Source organism: Callorhinchus milii, unplaced genomic scaffold (assembly GCF_018977255.1).
Source record: "Callorhinchus milii isolate IMCB2004 unplaced genomic scaffold, IMCB_Cmil_1.0 Scaffold13, whole genome shotgun sequence".
Lineage (NCBI taxonomy): Eukaryota > Metazoa > Chordata > Chondrichthyes > Chimaeriformes > Callorhinchidae > Callorhinchus > Callorhinchus milii.
Genome location: NW_024704754.1, coordinates 6,236,456 through 6,249,643, shown reverse-complemented (window position 1 = coordinate 6,249,643; position 13,188 = coordinate 6,236,456). Strand labels below are relative to the sequence as shown.

The 13,188-nt window shown below is 40.7% G+C and overlaps 1 protein-coding gene across 2 annotated transcripts; it reads left to right on the top strand.

The window, feature by feature from the left end:
* The first annotated feature begins 3,725 nt into the window (after positions 1-3,725).
* LOC103186469 (proheparin-binding EGF-like growth factor) lies at positions 3,726-9,537 on the top strand. 2 transcript variants are annotated; one of them, XM_007905523.2, is made up of 6 exons: positions 3,726-4,113; positions 5,316-5,492; positions 6,133-6,313; positions 7,606-7,761; positions 8,684-8,775; positions 9,440-9,537. In XM_007905523.2, exons 1-5 carry the CDS (start codon positions 4,071-4,073, stop codon positions 8,757-8,759), a joined length of 633 nt encoding a protein of 210 aa, XP_007903714.1. In that variant the 5' UTR covers positions 3,726-4,070; the 3' UTR covers positions 8,760-8,775; positions 9,440-9,537. The 2 variants fall into 2 exon arrangements, with proteins under 2 accessions (XP_007903714.1, XP_042195896.1); XM_042339962.1 differs by having other exon boundaries at positions 3,726-4,125.
* The last annotated feature ends 3,651 nt before the right edge of the window (positions 9,538-13,188 follow it).

Here is a 13,188-nt window from a genome sequence, read left to right as displayed (position 1 = left end):
GCACATCTGGAGAATGAAAGTAACCACGTGTAGAATGATATAACAATATCATTATTATAATGATATAAAATATGAATATTATAATCTGTTTATTTGGTATAGACCCTTATCACGTTATTGAGACGTCTCAAAGCACTTCACAGAATACATTGTAAAGTAAATTGACTGTATTTTGTGGACGAATAAATCAATAATATGCACAACCCAATTCAACTATTCGATTAAGTGAGTTTATGCCATAAAAAGCAGGAAAGTGGAGCAACATTCAATCATTAGTTATTCTGATCTCAGCAGGGGCAATGTTAATAGAGTTACAATTAATAATAATAATAATCTTTGCACTTGATATAGCAACTTATCACATTTTAGAGACGTCTCAAAGGCCTTCATAGGATATACTGTAAAGTGGAGAGACTGTATTTTGTGGGCAAACGTTTTGTGCTACTGTCCAGTGGAAATGTGGGTATACACACTGGACTACTTTGCCCATTGTCCGGGCAATGAAGTCCTCAGTCACCATCAGTCATACTACTCCAAAGTCATAAGGAGATCAGCATTCATATGATCTTCTCCGAACTTGTGTCTGGCTGCATTGCTAAAGTTGAACTGATGGTCCTTAAAGGGTACATATCGCAGCTGCCTTCCATTAATAGGAATCCTTCCAAATGCCAAGGTTTTTTTGTCTTGAAGTCAGAATGAAAATGAACTTCAACCACACTGAGACAAACACTTTGGAATGAGAGACAGGTTTGGAACTTAAATCCATCGCTTTTATTTCATGGGAATCAACGACCGTCTGAGATATCAGACTTGCTTTTAACTATTTGCTTTTCAAACTCAGGAAACTTAATTGGTCTCTTATTAAACCCTAAAGTTTGAAACTTCAAAACCTTAAACGTGTAGTTTCATTCCCTTCGCTAGAACATGTTTTTGCTGGAATCGGATCAAAATCTCCCTCCACACCGTGATAAAATTGGCCAGTCATTTCCTGTTTGTTTGTGAGATGTAGCTACATGCAAATTGGCTGCCACATCTGCCTACAAAATAGTCACTACACTTGATAGTAAAATCCTGTGATGAGCTTTGAAACGTTTTGACGACATGATAAGGCACTGTATCAAATTCAAGGATTATTCTGAATGATAATAATAAGTGTCTGTTAAGCATTATATTTGTAATGGATAATGCCACTAAAATAAATCAATAATATAATAATAATAATAATAATCCTTGCATTTGATATAGCGCTTTTCACATCTTCTAGACGTCCCAAAGCGCTTCACAGAATATACTGTAAAGTGAATTGACTGTATATTTGTGGGCGAACGCGGCAGCCAATCGCGCACAGCAATGTCCCACAAACAGTCGTAGATTGAAAATGACCAATTTATTTTTGTTTTGGAGGGATTATTATTAGGCTCTGTGTGGAGTAAGGAAACTTGCCCAAGGTTTCGCCCTCTGCCTGGAATTGAACTCGGGTCTCTCACTTGCAAAGCGAGTGCTCTAACCACTGAGCTACAGGACTCCAATATCAGTGAGATTGACATGATAAAAAAATGTGAATTCAAACTCATCACAGGATTTTACTATCAAGTGTAGTGACTATTTTGTAGGCAGATGTGGCAGCCAATTTCATTTTTTTAATATTAATTTTAGCCTAGCTACCAAAATTTAATAATAATAACCCTTGCATTTGATTTAGCGCCTTATCACATCGTTGAGACATCTTAACTTGCTTCACAGAATATATTGTAAAGTGAATTAACCGTATATTTTGTAGGCCAAATGAGTTGCTTTGCTGACAGTCATTCAGATTAGGTAGTCAACACAAATTCCAATTGTATTAATTTTAGGAGGGAGCAGTCTGTATCCGTTACTGAAAGTATTTCATGTGATGGACATTACTAATGTCTTGCTCATACATTTTTTGCCCAAACTATAATTATGGCAGTAACTGCTGAAATACTCCAAACTTCAGAATATTCGTGTGCGTTTCGCTGCATGAAAGCAGGCCAGACATCAAATCATTTTAGTTACACAATCTAATCCTTTTTAAGTTCAATGGTACAATTTTAAAAAAATGTACTCAAACCACGACTGTTTGTTGGACACTGCTGTGTGTAATTGGCTGCTGTGTTTCATCCACAAAAAAAATGTACAGTCAATTCACTTTACAGTATATTCTGTGAAGCGCTTTGATGCGTCTCGAAAATGTGATAAGGTACTACATAAAATGCAAGGATTGTTATTATATTAAAAACTTTAAAATGCCTGTTTGAGTTTCACCACATGGCAGTAGGCCAGGAATATACCAAATTGATTCAAATGCAGTGTGAACACAAACTAATCCTGTTTTGTTTGTTCAAATGTAGACAAAGTGCAACAAATGTTCACTTCACCGATAACTTTACCCACTGAGTGGAACTTGAGCCACAAGAGAACAGGGTCCCTGGTTCAATCCCGGGTCAGAGTTAGCTGATCTCAGCCAGGATATTGGCTGATGTCTATCATAGCCCATCCTTCGGGCCAGAGAGAAAGAAAGATCAACTTGGGTTCCCGCTCCTAACTGCTAATCAGTCACCCTTACTGTAAGCGGGTGCAAATAGAATGAGCATAATAATCATTCCATTCCACCCACAAAATATACAGTCAATTCATTTTACAGTATATTCTGTGAAGCACTTTGAAACGTCTCATCAAAGTGATAAAGCGCTTTATTGAATGCAAGTATCATTATTATTTGTTATTACTCCTCAGGTCAAATTGCTGACTGACACTTACTTACTGTTAATGCTCACAGATGAATAATTGCTATTTGGGTGAGGTTCTGAAAGATTACTCAGTGTCCCTCCAACCATAAGATCACAAGAGGTTGAGATGAAGTGGCCATTTGATCTCATCCTTACAGAACCTCCACCCTTGTGTCCTCCCATCACAGCTGCTTCTTAAATGGGTCCTAGGGTTCAACACCCTTCCTTACTAACCGCATTGTAATTCATTTAGCAAGAAGACAATGGCTTTTGAAGAGCAGGGAAATTAATGAGAGTGAATTGGCAATGACAAATTTGGTGCAATACTTCCTCAATCCACGACTGCCTGAGGGACACTGCTGTGTGCAATTGGCTGCCGCGTTTCGCCCACAAAATACACAGTCAATATATTCTGTGAAACGCTTTGAGACACCTCAATAACGTGATAAGGCACGATATCGAATGCAAGGATTATTATTATTATTGTGGAGTTCTGTAGCGTAGTGGTGAGAGCACTCGCCTCACAAGCGAGAGGACCCGGGTACGATCCCCGGGCGGGGAGAAACCTCAGGCAAGTTTCCTTAGTCCACATGTCTCTGTTTACTTAGCAGTAAGTAGGAACCCGGTCGCTTGTTGATTGGCGAATCACTTTCCGGAGGTAATAATCCCTTCAAAAAAAAATTATAATTTGGTCACTTCAATCCACGACTGTTTGTGGGAGACTGCCGTGTTTTGCCCGCAAAATATACAGTCAATGCAGTAGGTTCTGCGAAGCGCTTTGACACGTCTCGAAGACGTGATAAGGCGCTATATCAGATGCGAAGATTATTATTGTATTTGTTGGGAAAAATTTGTTGGGGGAGTTTGGGGGATTCTGACACAGAGGGATAAATCAAAGGAGGAGCATGTTCAACACGTCACCAGTTATTCTTCTGCCTGTATATATATCCAGGGGACGCTGATGCGTTTATTCTTAACTTGCAGTGGAGGCTGGAGCTGTGATAGGAATAGCAGCTGAAGGCATTTAACAAGACTTTGCAACAGCCCACGTTAAAGCACCATTGCCAGACCTGTGCTGCCACTGAGACAGTCAGTCAGACAGACAGACAGTCAGACAGAGAGAGACTTACATACACACACACAGAGAGACGTAGAGAGAGACAACTTTAAGGATATCTCTGGATTGGGATCAAAGTCAATGCACCTCGATCTGGGACAAGAAGAAGAAGAAGAACAGCACAGACAGACACACAGTGAAAAGGAAATAAACCCAACACTTTTGCATCGTTTCTAAAGCGACTCAGACATCAGCAGAAAGAGATGAGGATTGGAATATTGGCGACGTTCTTTGTGTTAGTCACAGGTGAGCTGACAGGTGGGTGTGAGATACAGACACCCACACACACACACACACACAGACAGACACACACACACACAGACAGACACACACAGACAGACACCCACACACACAGACAGACACCCACACACACAGACAGACACACACACACACACACACACACAGACAGACACACAGACAGACAGACACACACACAGACAGACACACACACACACAGACAGACAGACAGACAGACACACAGACAGACAGACACACAGACAGACAGACAGACACCCACACACACACACACACACACAGACAGACACAGACAGACACCCACACAGACAGACACCCACACACACACAGACAGACACCCACACAGACAGCCAAACAGACACACACAGACAGACTCCCACCCAGACAGACAGACACCCCCCCCCCCCCCCCCACACACACACACAGACACACACATACAAAAAAAAACACACACAAAAGTTGCCCCATACTTTTTAGAAAGTTAAGTTAAAAATAAGTTTTGTTGCTTAACTTGGTGAGGGAAGGGGGGAGGGAGAGGAATGTGGTGTTAGTTTGTTGAATTGTTTAGAGCTGTTCATTGCTCTTTTCCAACCCTCTCCCCTTACAAGAAGTCAAGTTTGCTTTTTGTTCATCACTTTTGAGAACTTTTTGAGAGTTTGTTCCCGACGTGAAAAGCTCTATACAAATGTAAGTTGTTGTTGTTGTGCCTGCAGATCAGGTCCCTATTTTTGCCCCTTGTTGCAGTGTCAGTTTGCCAAGTTGTTTAGATCTGTTTGTTGTGTTCTCTCTCTGCAGATAGCTTTCCTGGGGTAATAATCCTTTTTCTTTTAAAAAAAAGATAATTAATGAGAATCATTTGGTTACTCAATCCTTAACTGTTTGTGGGACATTGCTGTACACAATCGGCTGCCGTGTTTCATCCACAAAATACATAGACACTCCACTTTAGCGTATATTTCGCAAACAAAATATACAGTCAGTTCACTTTACAAGATATTCTGTGAAGCGTTTTCAGACATCTCGAAGGCGTGATGAGGCGTTATATCAAATACAAGGATTATTATTATTCTAAAAAGTCTTTACCACGCAGTTAAGTGCGCGTCTGTTAATAACTGAGAACTTTTCGAGAATGTGTACTAGATCTGTGTGGATGACTGATCAATCTCTATTCTTGCCCCTTGTTTGTACTGCAGTGAGTTTGAGCAACGCCAGAGCGGCTGCTATTGAGGGGCTGGAGAGAGGGGCGAGCCGGGGAGGCATGAGACAAGAGGAGAGACATCATATAGAGAACCTGAACGGGATTTTTGGCAGAGAAACAACGGTGAAGTCCACTGCACACCGCACCACTGAGCTGCCTCAAATACCACAAGGTAAGATAAGTCCTGGAGACTTTGCTGATTCTGAGAAAGAGGGTGTGGAGGGTTGAGAGAAGGACAGAGAGATAATTCTACATTTCTTCTCCTCTGTTACTAGTTTTGAGCAGCTATTTCGCCCACAAAATACACAGCAAATCCACTTTACAATATATTCTGTGAGGTGCTTTAAGACGTCTCAATGACATGATAAGGCGCTATATCAAATGCAAGGATTATTATTATTTACCTTTTTACTGAGGAGAGGACTATAAATTGGGAGCCTAACTCTATTAGCAGATTGCTTTCCACGGGTAATAATCCCTCCCAAATAGAAATAATAAAAAAATTGGTTACTCAATCCACAACTGTTTGTGGGACACTGCTGTGTATTCAATTGGCTCCCACGTTTTGCCTAAGAAATGCACAGTCAATCCATTTTACAGTATATTCTGTGAGACATATCTATGACGCGATAAGGCGCTATAACCAAATCCAAGGATTAGTATTAAATAAATTTAGATCTTTAACGTGTTGGTGGGAACTTTTAAACTGTTAATTTCAATAGATTTTGTTGAATTGTTTTCACTTTGTTTTAGTTAAATGTTGTAGACGTTTTTGTTTTGCGATTAATTTATGTTTTTTATTAAAATAACAGTTGCCTTTTACAAATCCGGCGACAACTCGACCGTGGTTGAGGAGAGAAGGAGCAAAGGCAGACGTGAGAGAAAGAAAGGCAATGGGAAACGCAAAAGGAACCCATGCAAAAGGAAATTCAAGGATTTCTGCATCCACGGGGAATGCCAGTATTTAAGACACATCAAAAAAGTTTCATGCACGTAAGTTGCGACTTTTTGGGGGCAGAGTTTTTAAGTGAAGCGCTCCAGAATTTTAAGGGTTGTGTTAATATGTTGTCAATACTCAGGTGCTGTTTCAGGGCTGAATGCAGAAGATGTGTTTTGGATTTGTTTTATTTCCTTCGTTGGGAATCTGTTCAATTCCCCCCCATCCCCCAGATAAAGGCCAGAAATTTAGCCCAGCTCCCCAAGGTGTGTGTGTCATCAAGTCCATTGTCAAATAGACAGGACCGTCTCTGGATGACCTAGGTACAGATTGACATGTTAAGGCTGAGGCACTACGTCAAATGCAAGGATTGTGGTTGTTATTAATTCATCTTAGCCAAAAGCTGGGCGATAGCAATCAGTAGAACTACCTGCCTCTACACATGTTGAGACAAGGTAAGTTTCACGTCACAGCTGTTATTTTGGCTGTCTTCTTGTTTGAAGCAGGAAATGCAAGTGATCTTAAACAACTTAGCTACTCAGAGAGCTACCATTGTGTCAGTAAAAAAAAATCCCTCAGATCCATTTCTTTGAGTATTTAAGGCAAAGCAAAAGGGTTGCAAGAACCTTGACCCATTGGCAAAATGACAGGGATCCTTTTGTGTCCCTTGTGATGCACCCATCAAATCGTTCTCGGTTTAAATCTGTTGAATAGGAACAAGTATGACCTGAATTCTGCAAAGCAAGTTCCTGCTCCAATAGAGACTTATTTTGCATTAATAGTGAGAGCGTAATGAAATTCCACTCAGAGAATTCACACAAATTAGCCTTTAAAAGCAAATAAATGTGTTTGGATCACTGGTGCATCCCAGTTGAAGTCTCTGATCATAAAGTTTTCATCTGTGTGACAAAAGTATTGGTTTGTTTAGGCCTAATATCGCATTGTGTAAAACGCTATATAACCTTGACTTTTGCTCTGCCAATATCAAGCGCTCTGGGATGCTACCCTGCATGAGGTGCGCTATATAAACACAAGTTGTTGTTGCAAATCACTTTGGCTTGTGAGTGTTACACCATCCGCATTGTATGTAGCTATTCAGCCACAGTAAGCTTATGTGCACTGATAAATGCCTGTAGACACTTTTTAAACATGAAACGACTTTAGTTCCTAGCTTTCTCACCACATCAGTGCAGCCAGAATCAAAGAAATCATGTGCCAATGTTACATACCATAACAGATGAACTGTACTTTTTTTATATAGAAAGACTACGCTATCCATTGCATGGCAGTTCATAAGTTTGTGACCAACTCCTTGCGTATAACCAATCCCCCTCTCGTTTACCAACAGGTGTTCTTCAGGATATGAAGGAGAAAGGTGTAGCACCTTCATTCTAGCTGTGGAACATCCCAAAGATCCCAGTGACAATATGACCACGTTGGCAGTTGTGGCTGTAGTCCTCTCCTCTCTCAGTCTCGCTGTGATCCTGCTTCTGTTTGCCTTCAGGTGAGTTCCTCCCAATAGTGGTGTTGGCTTTTGTGCAAATGTTGAGGCTGTAAAACGATTATTTGGAATATAAGCCACAGATAATTTCTTGGGTGGTTGGAGTAAGGGAGTGCCAACTCAATTAAAACTGTGGCATTTTCTGTCCAGAGTACAAGTGGGTAGCGAGGCTATGTATTCTTTGGTGAGAGTTGATACGGTGAGGCAATGTAACGTGGCAGTGTTATTGGTCTGGCTGACCCATCACTGAAAAACATTTAGAAATTGCCTTGAGGGAGTGATTTAAATTGCAATAACATAATAATAATATAATAATAATAATCGGCCTTGCATTAGATACAGCTCCTTATCACGGTATTGAAATGAAATGTTGAAATAACACTTACTGTAAAGTGTAGGGACTGCGTATTTGTAGGTGAACGCAACAAACAGTCATGAAATTAATGACCAATTTTAATTGGAAGATTGTTGGCCAGGACACCAGAAAAAAGAAATTCCTTCTCTTTTCAAATCATGTCACAGATTTTTTTAAGATCCACATGGACATGAGGCTTTGATTTAACATCTCATCTGAATGACTGCACTTCTAACAATCCAGCATCCCCCCAGGGCTGCATTGGAGTGTCAGCTTAGATTGTGTCATGAGACTTGAACACACAATCTTTTGACTCTGAAGTGAGAGTCAGCCAATTCGAGCCAGGTTGGCATGTGTAGCCATGATGTCTTTACCCGCTCGACCATCAAAGTTCAATTTTTGGTCGACAAGACTTGATTTTAAAAGTCTCCTACCACATTGGAAGGGTTAAAAGAGAAAAAGGATGTGTTAGGAATAAAACGTATCACTTTTTCAAAAAAATATGCCTTTTTAATTTCAGTCACTGTTATCGATCATAAATATTTGCAATTTTCCTCTCTCTCTTGTCAGATATCACAGGCGGGTTGCCAGTTACGATGTAAAAACTGAAGAAAAGGCCAAACTTGAAAATGGGAACGGGCTCTAATTTTTCAAGTGAAATGGTAAGATGTTACTGCTTAACTCTGAAACTTCGATCACAATAAGAAAATCTATTCAAAAGGAATTACGCGCCATGGGTTCTGTCAGGCTTAGCATTTTGGAATATACAGTCAATTCACTTTACGGTATATTCTGTGAAGCGATTTGAGATGTTTAAATGACGTGATAAGGTGCTTTATTATTAATTTTAAAAAAAGACACTCTATAGGGAATCCTGTTAAGTGCTTTGAGACATCCTCCTGAAGTGAACGGCGCTGTTTCAAATGCAGGGATTTTTATTAATCACCCCATGGATTGGATGCTCAATGTGCAGTCCTCCATTCAGTGAGCGCCTGATCAAACTCTGGCTCGCAAAGAGACAGGGATATTAAAGCTATTTAATACTAGACACCTGCTCCTTTCACATCTCTGAGCAACATAGAACAGCTTCAATAGAGACCAGCGAACACACTGCCTTCTTCTGTGTCTCTTCAGTGCAGAGACGGGAAGAAAATAATTTGCAAGCGACACTCATCTTAAAAAATGGTTTTGGAAATAAAACTGTATTACTGTCCTGTGCGCATATCACATTGATGCACAGTTTTGTAAAAGTTTTAAATTGTGTTGAACCCCTCCCTGGCCCCAGCATGATTCATAATTCTCACTCTGTGTTCTGTTTGATTGCAGGTGCAAAACAGCCATCTACCTCATTGATGGGAGAAAATCAGATAAAGAAAAAGAGGCAGAAAAAAAAATCAAGTTATTTAAATGTTAAATGACAACAACAACTAATTACATTTGCACAGCGCCTTTCACATCAGGAGGACATCCCATGGCGCTGGACAGTCAAGGATTTGCACCCAAGCTGGGGTTTGGGATCAGGAGGGGTGGAGGGCAGGGAGGTTGGTGGTAGGAGGGTGACTGAAAGCACGGTTGAAGAAGAAGATGGGCCTGGGAAGGGACGAGGTGGAGGGACTGTGGGATGGAGTTCCAAAGGGTGGAGGCAGAAATACTGAAGACCCGACCGCTGATGGTGAAGTGGGTAGGGTGGGGGACGTAGAGCAGGCCAGAGTCCGCTGAGCGGAGGAAGCTGAAATGAACTGCATCTATTGGGTGCGTATCCATTTCCCAGTAATTGGGGGATATTGTACACAAAGCCAATTTCTGGATTTCTCTGTGTTATGTTGTTACTATTTATCAAACGAAACAACTTATTTATATACTGTATCTCAAATTGTCAATATATATTTATTTTAGTATAATTTTATATTTTTTAACTTATTGTAGAATATTTGTAGTTTGTTATTTAAACGCATGCAATGTCTGCTGCCGTCTGTTAAAGTAAAGATAATATAAGTTCTGTTGTCGAAATATTTATTTCTCAAAGCTTGGATACCACAAGCGGTGAGTAAATGAAGTTTTCATTGCGCTGTCATACATTTGTACTGTACATAAAGTGTTGGTGTAAAATAAATTTATAATAATTTGATATAGCGCCTTATCACATCATAGAGAAGTTTCAGAGCGTTTCACAGAATATATTGTCAAGTGAATTGACTGTATAATTTTTTGGGGGTAAAACGGGCACCAGTTGCGCACAGCAGTGTCCACAAACAGTCGTGGATTGAGTGACCAAATTATTATTTTTTGAGGGATTATTACCCCCGGAAAGCGATCCCCTCCAGTCGACTAACACCAGGTTCCTATTTACTACTTGGTAAATAGAAGCGTGTGGAATAACAAAACTTTCCTATTGTTTTGCCCCGCCCGGGAATCGAACCTGGGAATCGAACCCGGGTCCTCTCGCTTACGAGGCGAGCGCATCAATTACTATGCTGTAGGACTCCAACATATGCCTCTTTTTGTATGTACCTGACTTTGTGCTGGATCCTTTTGTTAATAACAATTTAAGGAATCAATGACCAAGCAGGCAAATACAGTTTGGAGACAATAATAATCCTTGCATTTGATATAGCGCCTTATCATGTCGTTGAGACATCTCAAAGCGCTTCACAGAATTTCCTGTAAAGTGAATTGACTGTATTTTGACTGCGGTAGACTGTGTATTCAAGTGGAATTAGATTAATTATGTTTATATTAACTAATACACTGGTTTATATTATTTTACTATAACCTTGCGTTGTTTAAAATTGGATAAAGTATTTAAAATGATGTACATATAACTTTTGTATTGGCTTTTTTCAATAAAATATTAATTTTATTAGTGTAACACTGCATAATTACACATTAAGTGAAAGCGGGTAAAGCTTCCTTTGGCCCCAGACTCATTGGCTAGATAACAACAAATTACATTTGTATAGCGCCTTTCATGTTGGGAGTACTCCCCAAGGCGTTGGACAGTATTATTAGTAATAATAATAATTGTCGCATTTGATATTGTGCCTCAAAGCACTTTATATATTGTAAAGTAATAATAATCAATGACCAAGGATGTTATCTATCAAAAATAGAAAATTCTAATAATGATCCTTACATTTTCACATAACGTCTTTCATGTCAGATGGACGTCTCAAAGCGCTTCATAGGATTTACTGTAAAGTGTAGTGCCTGCATGTTTGGTGGGCACACAGCAACATCCTACAAATAGTCATGAAGTGAACAATCAATATTAATGAGCCACACATTACCTGGAAGTTCCCATGTTTGATCTCTGCTCTGTGCTGAGCTAATCTTAACTGGGATAGCAATGAGGTATTGGCAACCTTCTGCACGGAAGAAAATACCAGCCAAAGTTTCCACTTGTGACTGCTATTCCGTGATTCCTGTCTGAGTAGCACATTGTGTGTGTCTGGCTTTTGGGTGAGGTCTTTTGCAATGGCCACTTGGTTGAATTGTCTGCCAACATTTATTGCCTGGGGCCCCATAAGTTATTTGATAAGGTGCCTCTGTCTGTCCAGCGCCTTGGGACATCCTCCAGACGTGAAAGGCGCCATTCAAATATGTTGTTGTGTTGTTGTTGTGCCAATGAGCTTGGTGGTACTATACAATTCCAATAAAAGTTGCATTAATCGCACGTTTCACATCAGGAGGACTTTTACACTCGTGGCTGGACACCCAAGCTGGGTGGGGGCAGAGATGACTAAAAACACTGTAAAGGCTCACCCACCGATGGTGGCGGTGGGCGGTGGAGGGAGTGTTGTACTGTATTTAGTAATCATCAAAATTAGAAAAGAAAGAAGCATAGAGCTTACCTCAGCAGTTCCAGAACTCTTTTTTATCAAACATATACCCAAAAAATCCTCACTGCTCTCTTCAGCTTTATCCTTCATCCTGTTCCAATTAATTGATGACCTTAAAGACCGTAATATAGAAGTTTCTTGTTGTAATTAACCTTTATTGTTGGTTGAAACTGAAAAACCTTGATAACAATTTCATAATCCTTACATTTAATATAGCACCTTATGACGCTGAAACTTTTCAAAGTGTTTCGTAGGCAAATGCTCAAGTCTATTCGTAAGCAAACACAGCAGCCAATTTGCGCACAGCAAGGGCCGCAAACAGCCAAGGTGCGAATGACTAATTTATCTGGAGGATTGTTGTTGGACAGGACACTGAAACTCTTTTCTCTTTTTGAACTAATGTCACAGGATCTTTATCATCCACCTGAATAGGCATACAGGACCTGGGTTTAACTCCTCATTCATTCAAGCGCTCTGGGACACTGCCCTGCGTGAGGGGCGCTATATAAATGCATGTTGTTGTTGAGTGCTCCCCAGTAATGAACTGGAGAGTCAGCCTAGACTGGACACCTGTTGTAGAGGTTGAACCCACGCCGAAGAAGCATTTGTTGGTTTCCAGCGGTTTGTCATAAGACAAAAAAAAACAGGAATGCTGTATTTTTTGCATTTCATATTTCTGAACTGTTTTGCTCTCTCTGACACCAGGGAACCAACCGCCTGTGAAAGTTCCAAGATTTCTGTTTTTATTTGATAATATACTAATGCTTGCGTTTGATATTATCGCTTTATCACGTCGAGACGTCTCAAAGCGCTTCACAGGATCTACAGTAGATGTAAACTCGAGCGATTAGTGGTTTAGGTTTGAAAAGGAACTGGAACCTGATTGAATTTGTACAGCGCCTTTCAACAACAACAACAACAACAAGATTCCATTTATAAAGCGCCTTTCACGTCAGGAGGACGTCCCAAGGCGCTGCACAGTTGGGTCATGACCCGAGCAAGGGGGAAATGGTCAGGGTGAGGGGAGGGAAGGGAGGGAGCGAGGAGGGGGGAAATGGTCAGGGTGAGGGGAGGGAAGGGAGGGAGCGAGAGGGGGAAGAGAGTCGAGAGGGGAGCTGAAGGCTCGGTCAAAGAGAAAGGTTTTGAGACCGGCCTTGAAGGAGGAAAGGGAGGAAGCGGCGAAGGCACTGGGGGATGGAGTTCCAGAGCCTGGGGGCTGAGAGGCTGAAGGCCCGA